This window comes from Stigmatopora argus, chromosome 1, assembly GCF_051989625.1.
Source record: "Stigmatopora argus isolate UIUO_Sarg chromosome 1, RoL_Sarg_1.0, whole genome shotgun sequence".
Taxonomy (NCBI): domain Eukaryota; kingdom Metazoa; phylum Chordata; class Actinopteri; order Syngnathiformes; family Syngnathidae; genus Stigmatopora; species Stigmatopora argus.
The window spans coordinates 28,597,908-28,625,436 of NC_135387.1; the positions used below are offsets into that span (position 1 = coordinate 28,597,908).

Genomic DNA, 27,529 nt, shown 5'->3' on the forward strand with positions numbered 1-27,529 from the left:
AAAAAAACTTCACTTTCTAGATTTGTAGTCACATTTAAACACTGGAAAGAAAAACGACTTACATTTGTAGTCCCATTTAAACAAAACTCACCTTATTAATATTTATAAGTCATAAAAAATTGTCCTACATAAAAATGATTAAGTCCCCCCAAATTCCCAGACTCGAGTATATTTACAGCATAATAAAAATACAAATGCCGTAGAAAATGATAAAGTAAAAAATATTGGCAGACCACCAATGGTAGTTTTTTTCCCCTTTAAATCCGTTTAGATGCCAAAATAAAAGAGAAAAATAGATGTATACTTTTTTCATTTGTGTGTAAGTACATTAGTGGTCTTACCACTTCCATGTGGGGGACACCAGATGGCAACAAAACCATCCCTGACATTTTGGCAGTGAGACCGTCCCCATTTCTTTTCTGCTTTGGTGATGCAGTAGTTATTTTATGGTTTGTGATTTTTGAGTTATTATTTTTCCCTGCACATGTTCTTCTGTTAATCTTTGCTGATATGGACTCTCCTCTCCCAATAGCTCCTTTTACAGTCCTAAAAACTTGTACCTTGGCTCTATCGGTTAAAAATATATTTATTATTGTGCTTTATGATTATATTTCAAACATGTACAGTAAACAAAACACACACACACACACACACACACACAGTTGAGCCAAATGATTTTGATTCATAAATTGAATATCTTCAGTTTTTTTCCCCTGGCAGAATAACTAGTTAAAATAAAAAAAACATATTTTTTTCTTATTTACTGATATTATCCAATTGAATCTTGTCATCCTACTATATTAAAAAAAGGCTGCAGTGACACAAAGACACGAAAAAATTATTTAATCAATCAAATGCTGACTTGGAAACTAAACACACTCCAGAGATTATTACATACTAATAAAATACAAATTACTCTGTATTCCCTTGTTGCCGAAAACGAAAGATTTTAAAATGAATCATGCGTGAATAATATTCATTCTTGAAGTTTAACCAAAACGATTATGATAATAACATTAAAAGATTCAATTCATTGCATCACTCACCTTCTTCTGGCCAATTTCTAGCATCGGTTCACATTAGATTTCAGCTCTTCATCAATGTTGCACAGATTATTGTGATTGTGTTGAAATAACTTCTCACATAAGTACAGTGGTACCTCGAGATATGAGCTTAATGCGTTCTGGGACTGAGCTCGTATGTCGATTTTCTCGGAACTCAAACGAACGTTTCCCATAGAAATGAACTAAAAACATTAATTCGTTCCAACCCTCTGACAAAACACCAAAAACAGGATAGTGGATTGGAAAATTTGTTCTAATTCGCCATCTATTAACAAAGTAACAAATAACTAGTGGTTCAATAGTACTGAAATGTGTTTATAGTACTAAAATTAGATGGATTTCGTGGAGGGGAGTGAGAGAGGTGGGGGCTTTTTTGCACGGCAACGCGCTCGTAACATGACAAACAGAAACTTAAATGAACTTGGATTACAATGCAGACACACTCAATTTAATCTAATCTTACACTAAACTTAATTCTAATTTTGTTTGACATTTTGATACCTTTCTTCTCCCGGGTTGGCTCAATTGGCCCCGCCTCCACCCTGACTTTCAGATGCAACCTATCGAGGGTTGTTTGCTTTTGTATTCCCTTCAAAATATTCCGAAAATTATGCATACAAATGTCCTCACTTATAGGATAACACATGACCACTTGCCTACGAGACGTAGTATATTCTCCTCTCGTATTAGCGATTGCTCCGCCATTCGCACTGATTAACGGGAAAAAAACACACCGAAAAAATGCAATGCTCTCCCCAGTGATCCTAGAGACATTACACGAGGGAGTTGCGACGGAAAAGACAGTGGCCATGATGTTCTTATGAGCAGCCTCTCGCGTCCGCTGTCTTCTGGTATATCAAAATTTGTCTCGTATCTCAAGATAAATATTTGCGCAAAATTTTACTCATATCTCAAATTGCTCGTATGTCGGGGCACTCGTATGTCGAGATACCACTGCAATATGAGGCATTCCGATCTAAAAAAAAAAGGGAAAAGGAAGGCCTATATTTAATTGAAGTGGCTCCACCTGGTTCTGAAGCGACTCACCGCATCTCTTAAACCACAAGACTTCCATTCAAAGGAATAGTACTCGAGTTCCAATTTCTCTCTCGTCAGCCAGTCTATTCGTGAAGCCGCACTTGCAAATCGATCCAGATGTTTTCTTTGATTGGACTTACCTACCTGCCTTGTTTACACTTAATGACACGTCGTCAGCTGGAGATCCGGCATCGGCGCCGTCCCCCCCGTCTTTCTGACTCGGGGAGCGCATTCAGACTTTAGTAATGCATGTGAAAGAAGCAGCTGTGTTCACGCTCTGAGAAATGAGAGCGGATGCAGATGAGGACAAGATTCATTTCCACGCTAAATATTAACTGTTAAATTCCCTCCTGTTTTATAACGTACTCCTCCAACTGTTTATTTAGTCAGAAATTGGAGCTCTCGGATAATAAGCAACCGAAATGAGTGAAAACAACTTCAACGCTAGCTGTTGAATTTTGTTTGAATTTCCATACTTCAGGTGAATGTTTTCAAAGAATATATCGCCTTCTATATTTTCTCTTTTATTCCATTTTTGGTTCATTGCTTACAATCGGGGAGAAAATGAATGGACGTCAAAGAGCGAATAAATGGATTGATGGGGGAAAGAAGGCGAAAACATGGGATTTTTTTGGGGTTTAAAAATAAAAAGATGGATTAAAAAAAGTACAAAGCACTGGAGAAAAATGAGAGTATTGAGGAGATAACAGAGGCCATAGTGGATTGAAAAATGCTGAACAAAAGAGCAGACAGGAGAGGAAAAGACGGAGGTGCTGATAAGCCAATACCTGTATCGGTAATTGTGATCTGAAGGAACTGATATGGTTCTGCATGTTAAGATAATGGCCCAACACTGTGTGTGTGTGTCGGTGGCAGGACTCTAGCATGGACTGTATGTCATCATTGTTCCGGCACCCCCCAAATGTTGAGTTTTATTTCAGCGGATTTGTTTTAAAAAGAAACAAAGCTCGACAAGCAATTTTTGTTCCCTTAATTTAATATTTTGCTGAACAACCTCGTGAGACAATCGTAGTTTCAGGTGTACAACTCTTACTTTATGGTTTAAAAAGAGTACGGTAAGAGTTGTACACCTGTCAGGTAAAATTACAGTAGTGCCTTGAGATACGAGCTTAATGCGTTGCGGTGGAAATTCACTCGTATCTCAAATCATTTTTTTCCATGTAAAATAACTAGATACAAATTAATCTGTTCTCACCCTCCGAAAAAACACTGAAAAGTAGGATAATAGATTGAAAGAATACATTTCTCGCATATACGCCATATTTGTTGCTCAAAAAAATGATGACTGAATCGAGGTATGGCAAATTAGACTTGACATGCACGAAAGTCCATAACGCAATCAATGTTGCCGATATGGTCATTTATTTCAAAATAGAGAAAAAATAAACAAATGAAACACTTAAAAAGTCTGACGTCTGAATGAAATTCAAGAAGAAAAAAATGTATCTTGCATAAAATGTGAAAAAACTCTCTCGTGGCTGCCATTGCTTGCTCAGGGCACCGCCATCTTACCTAGTGATGACAAAAAAGACGCGCTACGGACACACTTCCTGGTTGTATTGGTCACATGACTTCCTTTTTGAATTTATCTATGTGCAGGCAACACCCTCTAGGAATGTCCAATCTAGCAGACGATCCTTTCGATTCTTAAAGTATCTCAGAAAAACCACATGCAATGATTTTTCTCAAGATTTTCCCTTCAAAGTAACGCATTTGTACTCCCTATTAAAACCATGAATATGGAGGTGAAAATTGTGAATCAGTGGGCGGCTTATATGAGAGAAATTGTAAAATTCAACGATTTTAAGGCAATTTTAAGGGTACGGCTTATACGCGGAGGCGACTAATACGCGAGAAAATACAGTACTAACAATGCTGTAAATTTATATAACCCAAAAAATACTGGTAAATATAATGATCTAGATTTTCCTCCTCTCTCTCTGTAGCAACCTCCTTCTAATTACCAGTCAGGTTATTATTGAGTGCTAAGTTATTGTCTTGCTGGAAGCTATGTGTTAAATAAACCCAGCGGAGTACATAATGAGAAAGGAAGACTGGCGTAAGGGGGGATAGACTGCAGATTTTATCTGTCAGAAACACCATACACACAATGCCCACTGGGAAGGAGTAAGTGGCTTTTCATAGTTCTTTTTAAGAATATCGCAATGGAATTTCTGTCATTTCTTACCCATGTATTGTGTGCATCGCCTGCTCCACCGATCGGGGTTGTCAAATATACGGCCCATTATTCTCAAAAATCAATCCCAAATACACCACTGGTAGAAAAAAAGTACAAAACAAGAAGCTCGCGATTGACTTGAATGTTACTTAAAAAAAAGACCTGCTAACCTTTTTACTGCTAACTACGTGCTTCCCAAACACAACTTGGTTGCCAACGAGCCAAGTTGGAGTCACAGCATGCATTACCAATGACTCACCATACTAAATCAGTACATTACACAAGGAATAAATGGTACTCGGACGTTTCGTCGAAAGACGTTTGGTCCCCGGACGTTTGGTCGCCGGGTTGTTACTGTTGAAACCAGCTCTCAAAATTATAATCATGAGAGAGAGAGAGTGAGTTTAATATCTAAATATCTAATATCAAAATATCAACAGTAAACTCTGTCATAATTTGACAGCGAGCGAACATGGCGACCAAACGTCCGGTCGACCAAACGTCTTTCAACGAAACGTCCGGTCACGGTAATAAATAGCGGCATTATACAACGAGCCACACGGGAAGTTTAGATCATTCAAGTGTAGCGAGTCATTGCGGGCCTGTAGAAAATAAGCCAATGTGCAATTCCAACTTGACATGTCTTGGGGGACGATGAGTAATACTGTATTTTCTTGCATATTCGCTGTATTTGTAGCATTTGTAGAATCGAGGGTACGGCTTATATGCGCACAAATTAGAGTTGACATGCACGAAACTGCAAACTGACAAAGACGAAATGCCATAACGTAAAACTGATGCAGTCATTTATTTCATAACAGAGAAAGGCTAAACCGATAAAATGCTTAACAAAATTTATTTAATTTATTTATTTAACTTCCTTATAATATTGTCCAAAATAATGTGCAATCCAGCAATCGATTTATACAGTATCTCAGAAATACCATGTGCGATGATTTTTCTTAAGATTTTCCCTTCAAAGTAACACATTTGTACTCCCTATTAAAACCATGAATACGGATGTAAAAATTGTTCATCAGGGGGCGGCTTATACGAGGGAAATCGTAAAATTCAACGATTTTAAGGCAATTTTAAGGGTGCGGCTTATACGCGGAGGCGGCTAATATGCAAGAAAATACGGTAACTGGAGTTAGGCTGAACTCCGAATGTTCTCCACTCATTGATTGCTAAATTGTTGCTAACTTTTGACTGACTTTTCCCATTGACTTTTGGCTAGTGTGTGTTCGGTCCTCCCTGGCTGCGTCTAATCAAACAAAAACTTGCAGACCCCTGCAGGGAGACAGGGACTTTGATTTTATCATATTTTCCTTTACGCTTGTAGATTTTCAATCAATCTTAAGGCATATAGATAACAATAGCAACCTATATTTTTCATATTGAACTGACACATGAACTCATTTATTTCCTATTTTTCATGTAGTTTTACTGCGCCATGATGGTGGAAGCATGAACCACATCAGAATACTTTATTCTTCGCCTCAGTTTGTGCGGACTATGCATCTGTTTTGATTTTACGTTCAACAGCCCTGATAATTATGATGAATCGTGTTCCTAGTGTGTGTAGGTTTCCCAAGTTAAATCTGTCTTAATGCTTCACAGTGCTGTTAACATATCTTGGATTATTCATTTTTTTTACTCTGGGATGAGTTTGCACAAACATGCTATCCATCGCATCTGGTGTTCTACATTTGTTTCACTTTCTTGTGCAGGCCGTGTGTTTCGTTGTCATTCGTTAAATGTGTCAACACAAGCACAAATTGTTGTCTATTTTTATATGTTCGCCTGATGCACCCATCCTTATTTAAAAAGCTGATGAATACAGTTAATACATTGACACTTAGGTTATGTTTGAATCTTGCAGGCTCAAGAACTCCAGAAGAAAGATTTACGACTGAAAGCACTAGAAGCGTTTTACAAGGAGCAAGTGGCACTACTGGAACAAGGGGTAAATATACGCTCATTAATTACGTTTTATTAAGATCACCTTAAGAGCAAAGCTATACATTAGTACAGTGGTACCTCGAGATATGAGCTTAATTTGTTCTGGGCCTGAGCTTGTATGTTGATTTACTCGTAACTCAAATGAACGTTTCCCATAGAAATGAACTCAAAACTAATTATTTCGTTCCAACCCTTTGAAAAAACACCCAAAACAGGATATTGGATTGGCAAAACATTTTTATTTGTTCTAATTCGCCATCTATTAACAAAGTAACAAATGACTAGTGGTTTAATAGTACTAAAATGTGTTAAATAGTACTAAAATTAGATGGATTTCGCAGAGACTTTTTGCACGGCAACGCGCTCGTAACATAACATAAACAAATTATTTGCCCCGCCTCCATCCTGACTTTCAGGTGCAACCTATCGAGGGTTGTTTGCTTTTGTAGTCCCTTCAAAATATTCCGAAAATGATGCACACAAATGTCCTCACAATAGGATAACGCACGACCACTTGCCAACGAGAAGTAGTATATACGCCATACGCACTGACTAACGGGAAAAAAAATACTGAAAAAATTCAAGGCTCTACCCAGTGCTCGTAGAGACATTCCACGAGGGAGTTGCGACCAGAGAGACAGTGGCCATGATGTTTTTATGAGCAGCCTCTCGTGTCCGCTGTATGCTCGTATATCAAAATTTGTCTCGTATCTCAAGATAACTATTTGTCTGAAATTTTACTCGTATCTCAAATTGCTCGTATGTCGGGGCACTCGTATGTCGAGGTACCACAGTATATACATTCAATATCTTACAAAAAAGAGTAAGTAAAGCAAACACAACTGATGTTTCTGCAAATGTGAAAGATCAGAGATTTTAGCAACAGTCCGCCACTGCAGGGAGCCTTATTTGTGTTCATACCCTTTCAACTCTATGACATTTACTGGACAGAAAAAAAGGGGGCTTTCTCAACAGGTGCCAACCAATAAGAACCTTTATATGGCCTTTAGTTGGAAAGCAATTCCTCCCACTGCTATGTAACTAGTAACATTTTGCAGCAAACAGTTAAAGTATACACACTTCTGTTCCAAAGTAAGCTGTTTGTTCTATTGAAAAAGAAATGGTAAGTATTAATATTATTACTACACATATATACAATTGCACATACCCTAGTATAGGGGTGCAAATTACGTTAATTGCCAAGGTATATCACCTGAGAGTAAGTTTTGATCCTTTCTTTTAGTTTATTTTTAGATTTTACAACATGCTTTTTGAACTAAAATTTGATTTAAAAAAATGCAATTATTGATTTAAAAAGGGATAAATCAGGAAATATAATATACATTATACAGTGGTACCTCGACATATGAGCAATTTGAGATACGAGTAAAATTTTGAGCAAATATTTATCTTGAGATACGAGACAAATTTTGATATACGAGCAGACAGCGGACGCGAGAGGCTGCTCATAAGAACATCATGGCCACTGTCTTTCTGGTCATAACTCCCTCGTTTAATGTCTCTACAATCACTGGGCGGAGCGTTGCATTTTTTCAGTGTTTTTTCCCGTTGGTCAGTGCGAGTGGCGGAGCGATTGCTAATACGAAAGGAGTCAATACTACTCATTGGCAAGTGGTCGTGCGAGTGACTGGACATTTGGTCGCCGAACGTTTGGTCGCCCGGGTGAATATAATTTTGAGAGCTGGTTTCAACAGTAGATATTTAGATATTAAACTCTCTCACTCATGAATATAATTTTGAGAGCTGGTTTCAACAGTAAACTCTCTGTCATGTTGTCAAACGTCCGGGCGACCAAACGTCCGGGCGACCAAACGTCCGGGCGACCAAACGTCCGGGCGACCAAACGTCCGGGCGACCAAACGTCCGGGCGACCAAACGTCCGGGCGACCAAACGTCCGGGCGACCAAACGTCCGGGCGACCAAACGTCCGGGCGACCAAACGTCCGGGCGACCAAACCTCCGGGCGACCAAACGTCCGAGTACCGTCGTGCGTTATCCTTTTGTGAGGACAATTGTGTGCATCATTTTCTGAATATTTTGAGGGGAATACAAAAGCAAACAACCCGGGGCAAATAGAGCCAACCCGGGAGAAGAAAGGTATCAAAATTTACGACAAAATTAGAATTCAGTTTAGTGTAAGGTTAGAGTATACTTATTTTTGATTGTCTGCATCGTAATCCAAATTCATTTAAATTTGTTTATCTTATGTTACGAGCGCGTTGCCGTGCAAAAAGTCTCTCACTCTCTGTTTCTCTCTCTCTCCCCTCCGCGAAATCCGTCTTGTATATACATATATAATATAACCTAACCTAATCTTCATTTGTATTTGATCCTAAAACAGAGAGTCAGCACTCATAATTTACTTTCTCGGGCCGCACAAAATCATGCGGCGGGCCAGATTTGAAACCTGTGCCTTAGAGGGAATCTTAGCATCACAATTCTGGTGTCAGATCTGAGACTAAAATTTCATTTGCAGCCGGTTAGCGAAACCCAGGCCTTGGAAGACTGGCAGCTTGGCATACGGGTGCTACAAGCTGTGTTTGCTATTGAGCCTCGAATGTTTGTTGATACACCCCTCAGCGGGTGCAGCTATGAAGGACAGAAAGAGAGAGAGCGAGCAATTTAGCATTTTTTTCCATCCATTGTATAATCAGGTGTGCCACATTTCTGTGCCTGTACGCGGGGCTCATTGTGCTACGAGATTACACTACGGTTTAGTTTATTCGACTTTGCAAAATGTTCTCCTTACAAGAGTTTAGATGCATTAAATCAGAAATGAGTTCTACACGCACACACTTCACTTTACCTTTGCTTTTATCGACACAATCTTATTAAAATCACTCATATATTGCAGTTTTGGATGCTAAACATTTAAACGAGAATTTTAAGTTTGCTATGCCCTACTTTTCTGAAAAGGAGGTTTCACTGTTATTGCTACGATCCATCCTTTCAGTTGGTACTTTTTTGGTTTGAATATTTGGAAAAGATGCAGATTTAAGATTAGCAGAATGAAACTACAGTCAAGGATTTCCCCCACTTTTGGAACTGTGGCCAATTTTTCATGTTGTTGGGGAAAATAATGACAAAACCAAAACTATGTATAAACTTTTATTAAGATGTAAGAGCCTATAGAGTCATTTATTGGATTGGATTGGATAACTTTATTCATCCCGTATTCAGGAAATTTCGTTGTCACAGTAGCAAGAGGGTGAGGATGCAGGAATAGGAAAGGCATTTTAGACATAAATAGATAGGTAATAAGTAAGTTAATAAATAAATACATTAATAAATATATAAATAAATAACCGTTTTGCTGAAATATATATATTTATATTTAGATATACACACGTGTACACACATATATACATACATACACATAGATGCACAATTTGGACTAGTAACTTAAATACTATGAGCAGCAATTAGTCCGCATTTGATTAATCACCTCTGACACACATACAAAACACAAAAAAAAATGGCCTCTGTGGATATACATTGCTAAAATATACCACATTTTCTCGCATATTAGCCCCATCCCCGTATAAGCCGCACCCATAAAATTGCCTTAAAATCGTTGAATTTTACAATTTCTCTCGTATAAGCCGCCCCCTGATGAACAATTTTTATATCCGTATTCATGGTTTTAATAGGGAGTACAAATGTGTGACTTTGAAGGGAAAATCTTAAGAAAAATCCTGAGCGAGCAATGGGAAGCACAAGTGAGTTTATTCACGTTTTATGCAAGATACGGTTTATTTTTTTCTTGAATTTCATTCATAAACGTCAATATGATTATCTTTTTCTATTTTTCTATTTGGTTTTAGTCTTGCGTTATGGCGTTTCGTCTTTGTCACCTTGCAGTTTCATGCTTTTCAAGTCTAATTTGTGCGCATATAAGCCCTTGATTCAGTCACTTTTTGAGTGCATATAAGCCCTTGATTCAGTCACTTTTTTGCGACAAATACGGCATATATGCGAGAAAATACGGTACCCATAAAATTGCATCCTGATCCATCCATGAATAAAAGAGAACTAGATAAAAAATGAATTTATACACATCGCCAACAACATTAACATGAGTAGCGAATTGACATGCCGTCTGCCTAAATAGTTTATCTGACTGATTTTTGTCTTTTTGTCTGTATAGAATTTGGAAATCTATGAACAGAGCAAGGAGAAATTCCACCAAGCTGCATCCGAAACAGAATCAAACGTGAGGTAAGATACACACAATTTTTCTCTTTCTGGAAAAAATCCTTAGGGCACTGACCACACACATCTACCACCCACACACCAGCCTGGCTAATAAGCAGTCATAGATATGGATCTTTTCTTTTCCTCATTTTGTAACCGGTTAAATGTCTGCATTCTCCAGGGCAAACCTGGCTAATATGATAAGTGTTTTAATTGGTAACTTTAATTAAGCAGAGTTAAACAATGCACTCACTCCCTCTGGTTCCGGCATTTCACCGTGGACCTTTCATAAACCACAACCTGGAGAAATCTCAATTCTTACGAATGGCGATCACTATTTTAAGTTTCAGGGATCCCCAATTGAGCGCCATCATTTAATTTTAGAAGTTGGTTTGGAATGTGGGCAAAAATACATCTGAACCAAGCCCAGTTAAGTTTTGGAAAAGTATGAAGTGCCACCAAACGAGGCCACACAAATATCCTATCCGGACATTCCACTATGACATCACTTTGATAGAGAATGTATTGCGTAATGCAAAAGTCTAAGGGCAAAAAAACCATTCTTTTTTCTGGAAAACACTTGGTGTGATAAATAATGAGTGTCTTGCAGTAGTACTTTTACACAGGTTGGGCATTTATATTTAAAGCATGGAAAACTTTCTGTCTTTCACACTTGTAATTTGTATTTAACACCAGATTGCCATGCTTGTCTCATACCTTATACGTTTTTCCCCATAATATCTATGTTTTTGATCATTTCAAATTGTGTACGCCGTATAACAACATTTGTACGGGATTTTTTTAAAGTATGTTTTTCGTAAAACAGCTCTGGTTTTACCCATTTCGGCTCTAATCTGGATCGTCTCGGTCCCTGGTAGCAGACGAAAACATCATTGACTACTAATAATCATGCTTTAAACATGATATGTACACGCGCATTCCACTTTCATACGTCAACCATTTAACTAAATTTTGCTTAGTTTGGATCAATATTTTAGGTGTCTTCTTAACAATGAATAGCAATAGATTTGGTCCAGCAAAAAAAAACAAGGAGACTGACTCACTGACTACCATACCTGGCAACTTATACGTTTTCGCGTATTTTATAAGTTTTTTGATCATTGCAAAATATGTATGCCGTATAACAACTTTTGTACGGGATTTTTTAAGTACCGTATTTTCACGACTATACGGCGCATCGTATTTTTAGCCCCAGTGTCAATAACGAGTGCTATTTCTGTATTTTACACACACAAAGGACGCACCGTTTTTATAGACGCAGCCAGGCATGGCAAAACATACACCAGCTTAAACATACACGCTACACCCACACGCTAAAAACACGTTTTTAAAAAGGCAACGGAAGAAAAACTACATATAGCGCGTCAGCTAGCAATGTACCCAGACAGTCAAGCTGTCAACATCCTACATCGACATCTACAGGATATTGAATTCAGTCCATACTGATTGGGCACTTTGGAGAAAATTTTAGACTGTTAGGTGCAGCCCGTGACCGGACGTTTGGTCGCCCGGTCGTTTGGTCGCCCGGACGTTTGGTCGCCCGGACGTTTGGTCGCCCGGACGTTTGGTCACCCGGACGTTTGGTCGCCCGGACGTTTGGTCGCCCGGACGTTTGGTCGCCGGATGTTTGGTCGCCCGGGTGAATATAATTTTGAGAGCTGGTTTCAACAGTAGATATTTAGATATTAAACTCTCTCTCATGAATATAATTTTGAGAGCTGGTTTCAACAGTAAACTCTGTCATGTTGTCAAACGTCCGGCGACCAAACGTCCGGGCGACCAAACGTCCGGGCGACCAAACGTCCGGGCGACCAAACGTCCGGGCGACCAAACGTCCGGGCGACCAAACGTCCGGGCGACCAAACGTCCGGGCGACCAAACGTCCGGGCGACCAAACGTCCGGGCGACCAAACGTCCGGGCGACCAAACGTCCGGGCGACCAAACGTCCGGGCGACCAAACGTCCGGGCGACCAAACGTCCGGGCGACCAAACGTCCGGGCGACCAAACGTCCGGGCGACCAAACGTCCGGAAGACCAAACGTCCGGCCACCAAACGTCCGGCCACCAAACGTCCGGCCACCAAACGTCCGAGTACCGGTGCAGACTATGTGAGGAAATATGTGCCGTGCTGCATTTGTATGTTTTTTTTATTGCTTTATTAGGGAAATTGCAGGTTGACAGGTACGTTGTCTCAAGCAAATAGTCAATATTTCTACTGCGTTTATGTTGATTTTATGGCAGTCTATAACATGGCATAACCTGTACTTTAGGTAAGTCTTTTACTCGTTATGATTAAGAGGTATAACATAAGAGGTTTGTTTGTATTTACAAATGCACCTGAATTCCCTACTTGTAGGTTTTTACATTTTTTCACCTTAAATGACGATTATTTTTTCTAGACAGTTTTAAGCTAGGATTAGAAATAAATAACAATGCATGACAAAGACGCTTTAAGTATTTTGAGAATTCTCTGAAGCACAGCAGCATTACACACATTTTGTCGTTGACTGGAGTGAACAAAATGGCATCTAACCAATAATCTGTAGTCAAAGTGAGGAAATTAAATACAGTAACAATGTGGTTTGGCACTGATAAGCGTCTGTTTATTAATCACTCCATAAACTATGACAAATAGTCTTTCAGTTGCGGTGATGTGTTTTTGTGTCTTTCAACTTTTCTTTTCTTTTAATTCCCAGCTCTCTTATTTTCCAATTTCACTTCTCTTTGTCTCCCTAAGCTCTTCTGCATGGTTCACAAGTCTGAGGCCTCTGTGTTCTGTTCGCCTCCCCTGTTGCCGTCAGAGATTAAAAATAACAGGCAACACTGTTAATTAAGTATCCAATCTCCCTGTTTATATTTTGCCAGATCAGTCACAGAGAACATACGGAAGATACACTCACCAATTTTATGGCCTGACGGGATGTCAGAAATTTTCCTTTATAACGTCCTTACTGAAGAAGAAAAAACAAATCAAAGCTTCACTTAAAAGAACCTAGTCTTCGAGTTATTCCTACATTAGCGAAGTCACCCACATTTCCGCATAAATAGGATTTCACCAGTGGCGGGCCGTCAGGGCCTTCAAGGCCTTCTCTGCTGGCCTAAGAAATATCTGAATCATATATTATATTTTGTCCATCAACACTTATTAAATAATTCCAAATTGACTGTTAGCTTCCTTTCATTGCTTTCCGCCCCTGGTTGCACTGCTTCCAGATTTATGTTTTCATATTGAAGCATTTAACCAATCACATTTCAGCCATTATTTGTTGCCAGGGTCAGAAATCTGCCTCAAGGCCTTCACAATCAGTTCTGCAGGCTCTGCTGCATTAAACAAGCGTCGATAAGACTGTTGCTTTAACCAATCAGATTTCGAGTTGGCAACACCACAATGCCTTGTCGCAGGCGTAGGGATACGTCATCGCTTTCACCAACTATGATTGGCTAGTGATTGGCCAGAGCTACCAAACTGTATCTGGAGCGGGCTGCACAAGCAAATATATTATTGTGTTGATTTAAAGCCATTTTCAAGACGGACTATGCCAGAAATACAACAGGACAGGCTCGACTTTCAGTATTAGCTTCGATGGCGATAGAAAAGAAGGAAGAAAGAAAGGAGGATGGATATTGTGTACATTTAAAAAGGATTTTTGGTGAGTAAAATATGGCTATATTCCGAAATAATATTTCAATTGTGGGCCCGGTTCTGATATCTGAAAAGCTCCAGTGTTTGTATTTAAGCTCCAGTGTTTGTATTTAATCACTAAATGCTGCTAGGAAGTGGATTTTACCCCATATTTCAGTGCAATTTTTGCCGTTTCGCCATTGACGTCCATCGCTACCCCATATTTCAGTGCAATTTTTGCCGTTTCGCCATTGACGTCCATCGCTACCCCATATTTCAGTGCAATTTTTGCCGTTTCGCCATTGACGTCCATCGCTGTCTTTTCCCGGGGAGATCACCCCCCGTGAAATCAAGTTAACGCGGCCCGCGAACCAACCCGAGTCTAACATCCTTGCACTACGTAGTGAAAGCTTTGAATCAAATTATACCTGTGTAATGACAATAAAAACATGAATTCAATTCAATTGTCCTCCGTTATTTTTGTTACATTTTCTCGCATATTAGCCGCATCCCCGCATAATCTGCACCCATAAAATTGCCTCCGTTATTTTTGTTACATTTTATATCAACTTTGCGGGAATCGTATTCACTACGGAAAACTCCGAAAAGGTAACAAGGGTATTTTATCAGCACTTAACAAGTTAAAATTACCTCAGTAGCTCCTGTAATTAAAAAGCCAATCAAGGCCCGACAAGGATGAACATGGACACCTGCAGCAACTTTCACGCCGTGTGTAAATTGAAGCCTTCAGAAAGAATTTCAGTTTGTGTAGCTTGTAAGACATGTTTTTTTCCGTCGTTTCTACTGGTGCAGCCATTTTATCTTATTAATACGTTCCCTCACGCTATCAGCAGCCTTTGGCTTCACTGCTGAAGGCCATTTATTTCAAATTAAAAGACGACTACTTATCTGTGGCTTGCGATATTTAAAAATGGTGCTTTGGTGTCTTCTATTTTTGGGGGGTAAACGTGATGTGTGAAATTGTGGAAAGTAAGAAAACAAAGAACTCGAAAAGCAGATTAAATTCAAGCAAAATTGACCATCTTTAAAAATGTTGGGATAAAAAAAAGACGTAATCTTATACCTTGCTTTCTTCATTTTCTTTTTTTAGCAATATCCCTCGTACATAAATGAACGCTACTGTTGTACGGTTTGTGATAACGTACAGATGTGCCGCAATTAAAATGCTCAGGTCCGCCCTCCTCCGGATATGAAAAACTAAAGGAACCTTTAATTTGTTTTCCAATTAAATCTGGAGTTAAATACTCTCCACAGAATTGCAGTATGCCTGCGCTAATTGGATGTGTTGGCACGCTGACTAGATAGCGCGTGTCATCTACGATACTCCGTGTGCTTGGGCTGTCTAACTAACTACAGTGGGCGTGCATATATAACTTGTTGATCTCGGCTTCAATCAGTCAGTCTCCATTAGAAGGACGTACCCAGGCAGTCTGCTGTTGTTAACAATCGCACCGATAGACGGGCTAAAACCAATTATTTTACAACCCACGTCGCTAATTAAGCGAGGCTAATTCAGTCTGTCAAAGCCCACTTTTCTGCTCTATTCGATCAGAATTATCCTTTTCTCTCCGTAAGATGTTATTTTGCCCTAATTGCATTATTTGCAGGGAAACACGCGCGGTCCTTGCCACACATTCAGTTGCTAAAATGGGTTGCGTGGGTGGAAATGGTATTTTTCTTTGCCTTCAATTCATGAATTGTTTCAGCAGATTTCTTTCCGCCTCTCCGAGACAACATGGCACAAAGGAGGGGTAAAATCTAATCGTATGGGTGTATGGGAGTCTGTTGAAATTCATTTTGCGTGAAAAGATACTTTGGTGGAACCTGGGTATGCATACACACCAGTGGCGGTCCGTGCATTTTCTCGTAGCGCCTTCAACGGGTAAAATCCACTTCCTAGCAGCATTTCATGATTACATACAAATACTGGAGCTTTTCAGACATTACAACCGGGCCAGGGGGGTGATTTCCCCGGGAAAAGACAGCGATGGACGTCAATGGCGAAACGGCAAAAATTGCACTAAAATGGGGTAAAATCCACTTCCTAGCAGCATTTAGTTATTAAATACAAACACTGGAGCTTAAATACAAACACTGGAGCTTTTCACATATCAGAACCGGGCCCACAATTGAAATATTATTTAGGAATATAGCCATATTGTACTCACCAAAAATCCTTTTTAACTGTACACAATATCCATCCTCCTTTCTTTCTTCCTTCTTTTCTATCGCCATCGAAGCTAATGCTGAAAGTCGAGCCTGTCCTGTCGTATTTCTGGCATAGTCCGTCTTGAAAATGGCTTTAAATCAACACAACAATATATTTGCTTGTGCAGCTCGCTCCAGATACAGTTTGGTAGCTCCGGCTAATCACTAGCCAATCATAGTTGGTGAAAGCGATGACGTATCCCTACGCCTGCGACAAGGCATTGTGGTGTTGCCAACTCGAAATCTGATTGGTTAAAGCAACAGTCTTATCGACGCTTGTTTAATGCAGCAGAGCCCGCAGAACTGATTGTGAAGGCCTTGAGGCAGATTTCTGACCCTGGCAACAAATAATGGCTGAAATGTGATTGGTTAAATGCTTCAATATGAAAACACACATCTGGAAGCAGTGCAACCAGGGGGAAAAGCAATGAAAGGAAGCTAACAGACAATTTGGAATTATTTAATAAGTATTGATGGACAAAATATAATATATGATTCAGATATGTCTCAGGCCAGCAGAGAAGTCCTTGAAGGCCCTGACGGCCCGCCACTGATACACACATACATACCATATTTACTCGCATATAAGCCGCATTTGTCGGACAAAAAATGATGACCAAATCAAGGGTATGGCTTATATGCGCATAAAAAGACGACATGCACAAAACTGCATGGTGACAAAGACAAAACGCTATAACACAAGAGAACGTGGCCGATACGGTTATTTATTTCAAAATGGGGAAAAGATAAACAGATACAATGCTAAACAAAATGTATTTTGACATCTATGAATTAAATTCAGGGGAAAAAACAGCCTATCTTGCAATAAACTTGCTTGTGCCTGTCACTGTTCCCTCAGGGCGTCGCCTTCTTACCTAATTAAACGTGCTCCGATAGATGTGTTCGTAGCGTTTACCATGTAAACACATCCCAATAGTTGTTAAGGCTGATTGAACCTCTTGCGGTCGATCGTTAAAAAACTAAAAGAAACCCACTAGAGAGAACATGCAAACTCCACACAGGTGGACCAACCTGGATTTGAACCCAGGACCCCAAAGCTGTGAGGCTAACACGTTAACCACTCATCCACCGGGCCTCCTCAAACAACCAATAATTTAGAAAATGGAAATGATAGAAGTTGTCTTTTAGCCTGACACTTTGTCTGTGAATATTATAACAAAGGGTCCATTTTAAACGATTATATAAAACGATCCATTATTAAACAAGTAAAGAAAACAATGTTATGAAGTCATGTTCAAATACGAAGCTGCAATAACAAAGGATCAACACAAATAAAAGTCAATAAAGGTCTCCGTTAAAAGCTAAAATAAAAAAATTGATGTTTTTTGTGGCTCTGTAGCAATCACCACCATTAACCCAGCTCAAATGTATTCACCATATCATATATTTCTCTTCTTTTTTGTGCGTCTGTTGCAGGTCTCGGAATACTGATGCCGTGTGCCCTGGCCTTCAAGCTCAGATTCTATCATGCTACAAGGTCAATGGGCAGCAAACTTTAAAATGTTCAGATCTGGCCAAAGAATATATGCGATGCATCAATATGGCAAAGAGGGTAAGCGCTTTCTTTTAATGTTTTTTTTTTTTAACATCCAGCCGTAGATAGAAAAATAAACACTTGGTCTAACTTCCTTTTTGCACGGCAACGCGTTCGTAACATGACATAAACATATTTAAATGAACTTGGATTACGATGCAGACACACTCAAAAATAAGTTTAATCGAACCTAACACTAAACTTAATTCTAATTTTGTTTTACATTTTGATACCTTTCTTCTCCCGGGTTGGCTCTATTGGCCCCGCCTCCACCCTGACTTTCAGATGCAACCTATCGAGGGTTGTTTGCTTTTGTATTTCCTTCAAAATATTACCAAAATGATGCACACAAATGTCCTCACAATAGGATAACGCACGACCACTTGTCAACGAGTAGTATATATACTCCTCTCGTATTAGCGAACAAGCTCCGCCATTCGCACTAACTAACGGGAAAAAATGTAATGCTCCGCCCAGTACTCGTAGAGACATTACACGAGGGAGTTGCGACCAGAAAGACAGTGGCCATGATGTTCTTATGAGCAGCATCTCGCGTCCACTGTCTGCTCGTATATCAAAATTTGTCTCTTATCTCAAGATAAATATTTGCCCAAAATTTTACTCATATCTCAAATTGCTCGTATGTCGGGGGACTCGTATGTCAAGGTATTACTATATTACTTTTTAGCACTCAAATTGAACTATTACCTCTGTGTTCTACTTTTAGCTTTTTTACTACCCATTTGGAGACAGTGTTGAACTTCCAAAAAGCCAGGCAAGATGTGCATGAGGTTCATAGAAAGCCTGTTTAAATAGCGATTAAAACAAAAATGGAGGTATTTGAATTTGAATGTGGCCAAACAAAGCCAGGCCTTCCTCCATGCAACCACTCGGTACCGCTTTATTTGACCGCCAGATCATCTGAATATATTAAATGTGTTCGTATTTGTCAAACAAGTAGGCAACGGAAGGACAGAATATGTATTTTTTCTTCTTCTTTGAAACTCCCACATGTTATTTTCTAATGAGCAAGTTGGGGGACGAGCCTGTACATCTCAGTGGTCTTGCTGTGGCACTACAATCTGTACAAAACGCAATGTGTACTGCATGCTAAATCACAAAGACCCTGCAGAAATAAATGAGACAGACAACCTCTGCGAATCATTATCCTCGGCGCAGCGCCTCTGACATGACACCGTGATACACACATATACACACATAAATATAGAAGTCAAACACAATGTCCATACATTGATAATTCTTCCGGCATTTACATATATTCATCCTTCCATGGACACCAATGCTCAACAATTTTAGCTATATTGTCAGAAAATCGAGAATCCTCCTTGGACAGATGGATAGTGGAAACTTAAATTCAATTGAATTGAATGCTTTTATTGTCATTATACAGGTATTAGGAGATTTAAAGCTTCACCACAAAGTACACAAATAACTACAACAAACAAACAGACAATGACCGTATTTTCTCACATATTAGCCGCCCCCCGCGTATAAGACAATGTTACAATTTCCCTCGTATAAGCCATACCCTCAAAATTGTTGAATGTTACAATGTCCCTCGTATAAGCCATACCCTTAAACTCGTTGAATTTTACAATCTCCCTTGTATAAGCCATACCCTCAAAATTGTTGAATGTTACAATTTCCCTCGTATAAGCCATACCCTTAAACTCGTTGAATTTTACAATCTCCCTCATATAAGCCATACCCTTAAAATCATTGAATTTTACAATTTCCCTCATATAAGACGCCCCCTGATTCACAATTTTCCCCTCCATAGTCATGGTTTTAATAGGGAGTACAAATGTGTTATTTTGAAAGGAAAACCTTTAAGAAAACTCATCGTACGTGATATTTCTGAGCTACTGTATGAATCGAAGGAATCGTTTATTGGATTTGTGAAAGGGTGTTGCCTGCAAGTAGACAAATTCAAAAAGGAAGTCAAGTGAGCAATACAACCAGGAAGTGTGTCCGTAGCGGTCTAATTTGTCATCCTAAGTAAGGTGGCGGCACCCTGAGCGAGCAATGAGTTTTTCACGCTTTATGCAAGATACGTTTTTTTTCTTACTTGAATTTAGACGTCAAAATAACTTTTGTTTAGCGTTTTATTTGTTTGTCTTGAGAATCTTGAAACATGGATAGTGGTTGTTGAGAGACAGCCAATGAGAGCCTAGTAGAGGGTAGCAAGGTTTTTCCAAAATAAAATAACGGATAAGGAAATGCATTTACTTTTTGAGGGATTTTTTAACTTGGATCTTTTTCGTATGTCAAGGCCCTCATTTGCATATAAAAATTTTGTAACCTGAAAATTTCGTACCTAAAGGCATTCATTCGTAAGTAGAGGTATGACAGTGAAGTTTTACTTTTACGCAACGCCAACTTTTACCGGTGTGAAGCTAAGTAGTTGATAATGAGGCAATCAAATGAGGGAATTGAGAAGGAAAAATGGGTTTGAGATGCAGGACAGACCGGTGTGAAATGTAATTGGAACACAACATAATGATTGTACCTGTACATGTGTTCGTGACTTGTCAAAAAACAGATCAATTAATATGATGAAAAATGCTGGGGAAGGTGTCCCTAAGCAATTGAAGCAACCGCAGGGGGGAAATAGTTCACGCTGATTTTTTTTTTACAGTATAGTTGGCAGCACAAGGTTTTAAGCAGAACTCAAACATTAATTATTTGGATTTAAAATGGGATTTTTATCTTCCAAATGATTGTAAAATATTTTTTTCTAGTTTTAGAAATAATATTTAGAGTGCATAAAACAATATGAAGTCACGTATAGTTAAAAAAAAGTGTAAATAGACACAGGAGTGCAACGTTTCCACAGTTACAAAAGACATTTCAATTTATTTGTGTTTAAATTTCATCATGGGGAGTGTCAGACAATTTTCTCAAACTGTTGGTTCTTCCAAACGAGGATTTAAAATGTGCTGGGAGGCGTCCCAATCTGACATGAACCTTCATCATTCTAAGCCTCTGTTGTTAAATGTGCACAGCCTTCCTTCTTTTTCATTTTTTTTTCATTCTCATTATCAGCCCACCATCTTTGTCCCATTCCCCCATTATCACTTCACTTTTCTTTCTCTTTTTCCCGCAACCTTTTGTTGCTCCGCCGCATGCTATCGAAGAGTCAAATCTACCACCTCTTTTGTGCCTTTTCTGGCCTTCAAATACCGCAATGTTCCCAAACAAGAAAGAGAAAAGGTGTACAGATGGGGAGGCATTTTTGCACACCTCACTGATTGAACCCGAACCTCTCAACATCGGCCATTTTCTCCCCTTATTAACGATTGCAATTCCCCTTATTAAGTGATAATCTCATCTTTATCTTCGCTTTATCTTCACTAGTGTCGCAGGGGGTGCTGGAGCCTATCCCAGCTGACTTGGGGCTAGAGGCGGAGGACACTAAATCACGTGTCAAAGTTGCGGCCCTGGGGCCAAATCTGGCCCGCCGCATCATTTTGTGTGGCCCGGGAAAGTAAATCATGAGTGCCGACTTTCTGTTTTAGGATTAAATTAAAATGAAGAGTATAAATGTATATTAAATTTCCTGATTTTCCCCCTTTTGAATCAATAATTGTAATTTTTTAATCCATTTCTTCTGTGTTTTTAGTTCAAAAATCATTTTGTAAAATCGAAAAATATATTTAAAAAAAGCTAAAATAAACATTGTTTTGGATCTATAAAAAACTGAATATTCAGGGCTTTTAATCCAGTTCTTTCAATCAATTTATAAAAAAAATCTAAATATTATATCTAAAATGGTCCGGCCCACATGAAATCGAGTTGACGTTAACGCGGCCCGCGAACCAACCCGAGTCTGACACCCCTGCTCTAAATCAGTGGCCAGCCAATGGCAGGGCACAATGAGACCTACAACCAATCACTCGTAGCTAGGGGGAATTTAGAGTGTCCAATCAGCCTATGATGCATGTCTTTGCAATGTGGGAAGAAGCCGGAGAAAACCCACGCAGGCCCGGGGAGAACATGCAAACTCCACACAGGTGGGTCGACCTGGATTTGAACCCAGGTCCCCCACTCGGAGGCCGACGCGCTAACCACTTAGCCGCCTGTTAAGCGATAATAAACCGTACAAATGCAACGCGGCACATATTTACTCACATAGGGCGCACTTAAAAGTCAAAAAAATTCTCCAAAGTGCCCAATCAGGATTGGATTGGATTGGATAACTTTATTCATCCCGTATTCGGGAAATTTCATTGTCACAGTAGCAAGAGGGTGAGAATACAGATACAGGCTGTAAAACACGAAAAACAAATAAGAGTGGACAGCGCTACTGCGACCGGCTGCCGCGTGACGGCGCCATCTTGGAGCATTATATTCAAGATTCTGTAGATGTCGCCGTATGACCCTGACAGCTTGAATGTCTGGGTACATTGCTTGCTGACGCGCTATATTTAAATAATGAAAAGGGTGAGATAGGAATGCGTTTCTGCATATCATGCTTAAAGCATGAAAATATTAGCAATTGACGATGACGTTTTCGTCTGCTACCAGTGACCGAGACGATCCGGATTAAAGCCAAAATGGCTAAAACAAGATCGTTTTTTACAAAAAAACGTACTTAAAATATCCCATACAAAAGTTGTTATACGGCATACACGATTTGAAATGATAAAAAAAACATAAAATACGAGAAAAAGGTAGAAGTTGACAACACATCTCGACGATGACCCTTGATAATTTCCCTTGCGTTAGCTTCGAGTTCCTTTGAAAGCCTCGTCCCTCGTCGTACGTTTGGTGTTTTGCTGCTTGCAACTTGCACAGGAAGCAGGTATGAGGAACTCAAGCCCCCCCGCTGAGATAAGAGAGTGCAGCAGTGGGGTTTCTCACAGTTTTTTTTCTTTCCTTTTTTTTTTATTTTGCACCCAAGCCACCGCATTATCAAAGTGGTCCATCGTTTTTTTCAAAGCCTTTGTCCGTTTTTCTATCTGCCTCTCATCTTCTTTTTTTTTAATGCCTCTTTTGTGATCGTACCCCGGTTCGAACCTGTAGTCCCAGAGAGATCAATTTCTCTTTCTTCTGTATCTTTCGTCAATAAATAAACAAATAGCATCACATTATTCTTCCCTTTTAATGGCTGTTTTGAGGACTTTCAACTGAAACTTTAAAATTGGTTCTGTGATGCTTTCCAATAGTTTGTCTAAAGCGCCTTCATTTTTTTTCTTCTCCCGTTTAATTGATTTTCTAGTGTTTGGCAAAGTGAAATGATCACGTGTTCTGCTATTGAATTGATTAGTTAAGATAAAAAAGAGATTTTAGTGTGGTTGAGCATGCTGTTGCAGCTGCAAAATACAATAAATGTCATTTATTGTATTTTGCAGCTTTTGCTTTTGAAAAAGCCTGTGATTGCTTGATAATTATCCGCAAGATGCCCTTGGGTACTTCATTTTTTTAATGGATAATGTGAAAACTAGGATTTTAATTTTTGACAGTCTTGAAAACCCTTTCATGTGCGTCATCTTTTTTCTGAGTGAATCCCTTAAATTTAGGACAAAAGTTGGTAAGGGTAATACGGTAGTCATGGATACCGCATTTTTCTTGCATATAGCCTGTATTTGTTGCTTAAAAAATGATGCCTGAATCAAGGGTACGGCTTATATGCGCACAAATTAGAGTTGTCATGCACGAAACTGCAAGGTGGCAAAGACGAAATACCATAACGCAAGACAATGCAGCCGATACGGTCATTTAATTCAAAATAGAGAAAAGATAAACTGAAAAAACACTTAACAGAAATTATTTTGACATCTATTAATGAAATTCAAGAAGAAGAAGAAAACGTATCTTGCATATAACATGAAAAAACACACTTGTGCCTGCCATTGCTCGCTCAGGGCGCCGCCATCTTACCTGGAGTTGACAAACTAGACAGCTACGGACACACTTCCTGATTGTACTGCTCTCGTAACTTTTTGAAATCCTGCAGATGATCCTTTGGATTCATACAATATCTCAGAAATACCATGTGCAATGATTTTTCTTAAGATTTTTCCCTCAAAGTAACACATTTGTACTCCCTATTGGAACCATGAATATGAAGGTGAAAATTGTGAATCGGGGGGCGTCTTATACGAGGGAAATTGTAAAAGTGTATGATTTTAAGGGTCTGGCTTATACGGCGGAAATTGTAAAATTTAACAATTTTTAAGGGTATGGCTTATACGAGGGAAATTGTAAAATTCAACGATTTTAAGGGTATGGCTTATACGAGGGAAATTGTAAAATTCAGCGATTTTATGGGTATGGCTCATACGAGGGAAATTGTAAAATTCAGCGATTTTATGGGTATGGCTTATACGAGGGAAATTGTAAATTCAATGATTTTAAGGGTATGGCTTATACGAGGGAAATTGTAAAATTGTATGATTTTAAGGGTCTGGCTTATACGGGGGAAATTGTAAAATTTAACAATTTTTAAGGGTATGGCTTATACGAGGGAAATTGTAAAATTCAACGATTTTAAGGGAATGGCTTATACGAGGGAAATTGTAAAATTCAACACTTTTAAGGGTATGGCTTATACGAGGGAAATTTTAAAATCAACGATTTTAAGGGTATGGCTTATACGAGGGAAATTGTAAAATTCAACGATTTTAAGGGTATGGCTTATACGAGGGAAATTGTAAAATTCAACGATTTTAAGGGTATGGCTTATATGAGGGAAATTGTAACATTCAACGATTTTAAGGGTATGGCTTATATGAGGGAAATAGTAAAATTCAACGATTTTAAGGGTATGGTTTATACGTGCGAGAAAATATGGTACTGGAATAATGTTTCTAAATGTGCACATTTTTCATTTTTATGCTGTTTCTGCAATTTTTTTTTCTTCTATTGACATCGGACACTGATCATAGTTTTTGTTTTTAACGTTTGCTCAATTTTCTCTGTTTTTGTTTATAGAAGTACACGGTGAACCAAGGATGAAGACAATACTAGTTTTTTAGTAAACCTCTGAAGTCTCATCTTTGATCATAAACCTGTGTTGAATTATGGGAGACTCAAACTGCCGTTAGCACGTTTTGATGTCGAAATGTTCTTTTATGCTATTTATCTCCGTTAACGTCCATTGAAATTACACTATAAATCTGCACTGCGGCTTTTTACGCTGCGCAAGGAAAAAAAAGTCAATATTGTGTTTGAGGTCTGACTCTACAGTTTCAAATCAATCTTTGACAACATCATTTGAAGCTATTTGCGCTATTGCAAACAGTGAAGACGCATTCAAGGTTCTTTCATGCGTCACATAAATGTCAAGTTCACTTTGCTTGTGAATTTCTGCTGCTACTTGGCGATAAAAAAGATGAATGTTTTTGGATTATGTGGAACATTATTATATTCAAATGCACTGCTTTAAAAATGTGTGCTATTCTATTTCACCCAGGAACATATGTTTGTCAAGGCCAGGGGTCGGCAATTTTTGGTGTCTATTCGGGATGCCAATCAAAAGGAACTACTCAGAACCATCGGTCATTTTGACAAAAAAAATTCAAGTTTAACAAAATATTAGTCACTTGATAATTGGCTCCTAAATCTCGCCGTACACATCACATCAGGTTAGGCCACTTTGAGCTTCAAACACGAGCGTAAGAAGACATCTGTCAGGTGTTAGCAGTCCTCGTTTTTTTATAAAGTTCATGCTAGAGAACATCTGCTCACAGATATGATGCGAAATTTGCCAGAATCCCAAATGCATACATTTCACGTGAGGGCCAAAAAACTCGATCCTACATTGCGACGGTGAGGTCTGAATTAATCCGGGTTGTTAGACAGATTTGCCATGGGCGTATGAGTGTTAGCGGTAAGATCGGGACGAAAAAAATCTGACCCGACGGGTCCAAAAACCCGACCCGGACTGAACCCGAGGAATTAACTTGATTTTCAGACTCGAGCCCAAAGCAAACCTGAAATTTAATATTTTATTTGTGAGGACTCGGAACTCCCGACCCAAGTCTGATAACAGATTAAAACCTGTCGTTTGTAACGAAATCTAAGTCAAACAAGACTGTGTAAACATCTTTAATATGATAATATAGATGTTTGACCATTTCAACTGTTTAAATGCCTGCTCAGCATCCAGGTTGGATTGGATAACTCAATTCATCCCGTATTCAGGAAATTTCATTGTCACAGTAGCAAGAGGGTGAGAATACAGGCACAGGAAAAGATATTTTAGACATAAATAAATAGGTAATAAATAAGTTAATAAATAAATACATACATAAATATATAAAAAAATAAAAAAAGCATTTTGCTGAAATAAATATGCATATACATACATATGCATACATATAAATATACATATACATACACAGATGTACATGTATACATACGGTTGGTCTTAACATTCAGCCATTTGTTTTGTTAAACAGCCAGTCTTTTTGAAAAAGTGCCACATTGACTACATTCATCGAGGCCAACACAAATTTCTCTAGCATATTCAACAATCAATTTGAAGCTTTTACAAAATTCAATCTTAACGGTACCGGTACGTGTTTAGTTTATCCTTAAATTCTTGCGACGTGAGCAGAGCATGCTTTGGCTCTGTGGCCCCGCCTCCAATTGCAATTATATTACAGCGCCTTCTCTGTTTTCTCCAAAATTCCAAATTATTTATTTTATAACAAGTATTCCTTAGTTTAGCATCCACACTTTGTTTTAGTATACATTTTTAAAACATTTATTTATTTAAAAAATAATTGGGGTCGGTCCAGGTTCAGGTTTTGGGCTCAAGATCTTAACTCTACTGAGTGTCGCACCTATTGGCAGATGTGATGCCTATTTTGGGTGACAGAAATAATACAACCATTGTATTTTCAATTAAACTATATTTAAAAATGGACAAACAATAATAAAATCTGATTTGATCCAATACTAATTACTTTGCAGCGTCACAGGTAGCCCCAACAGTTGGATGCAAGACCCACATTGGGGTTCTAGAACCACGAGTTGCTGACCTCTGGTCAAGGCGATGACTTGAGTATTGGATTATTTTATTTTATTAAAGTTTAAATGGCCTATTTTAACTTGTCAGTATTCCTTCGGTTAATAGAATCCACAAGGGTCCAATCAAAAGATTTTCAATGTTACATTCTAGTTTGTCAAAGTCTACCTAGTATAGAGTTGATTTGGTTCCAGTTCCGTCTTATCAGTCCAAAGAATGTTTTCCCTGAAACTTGCCCTGAAAATGTCTGGTTTGGGCTTTTTTAAAAGGATTTTTATGAGCTCTGTTCCTTGACACAAAAATTTATGACTGGACGTTTGGTCGAAAGACGTTTGGTCCCCGGACGTTTGGTCGACCGGACGTTTGGTCGACCGGACGTTTGGTCGACCGGACGTTTGGTAGAACAGACGTTTGGTAGAAGAGACGTTTGGTTGCCGGGTTCGCTCGCTGTCAAATTATGACAGAGAGGTTACTGTTGATATTTCGATATTAGATATTTAGATATTAAACTCTCTCTCTCTCATGATTATAATTTGGAGAGCTGGTTTCAACAGTAACAACCCGGCGACCAAACGTCCGTTCGACCAAACGTCCGGTCGACCAAACGTCCGGTCGACCAAACGT

The 27,529-nt window shown here is 38.9% G+C and overlaps 1 protein-coding gene across 1 annotated transcript in view; it reads left to right on the forward strand.

The window, feature by feature from the left end:
- The window catches only part of chchd6a (coiled-coil-helix-coiled-coil-helix domain containing 6a), a 34,207-nt gene extending 7,220 nt beyond the window's left edge, over positions 1 to 26,987 (forward strand). The window contains exons 5-8 of the mRNA XM_077615728.1: positions 6,185 to 6,268; positions 10,433 to 10,503; positions 17,790 to 17,925; positions 24,865 to 26,987. Of these exons, the coding sequence (XP_077471854.1) occupies positions 6,185 to 6,268; positions 10,433 to 10,503; positions 17,790 to 17,925; positions 24,865 to 24,888 (315 nt within the window). The 3' untranslated portion in view covers positions 24,889 to 26,987. The remainder of the gene's footprint in view (positions 1 to 6,184; positions 6,269 to 10,432; positions 10,504 to 17,789; positions 17,926 to 24,864) is intronic.
- Positions 26,988 to 27,529: the final 542 nt, after the last annotated feature.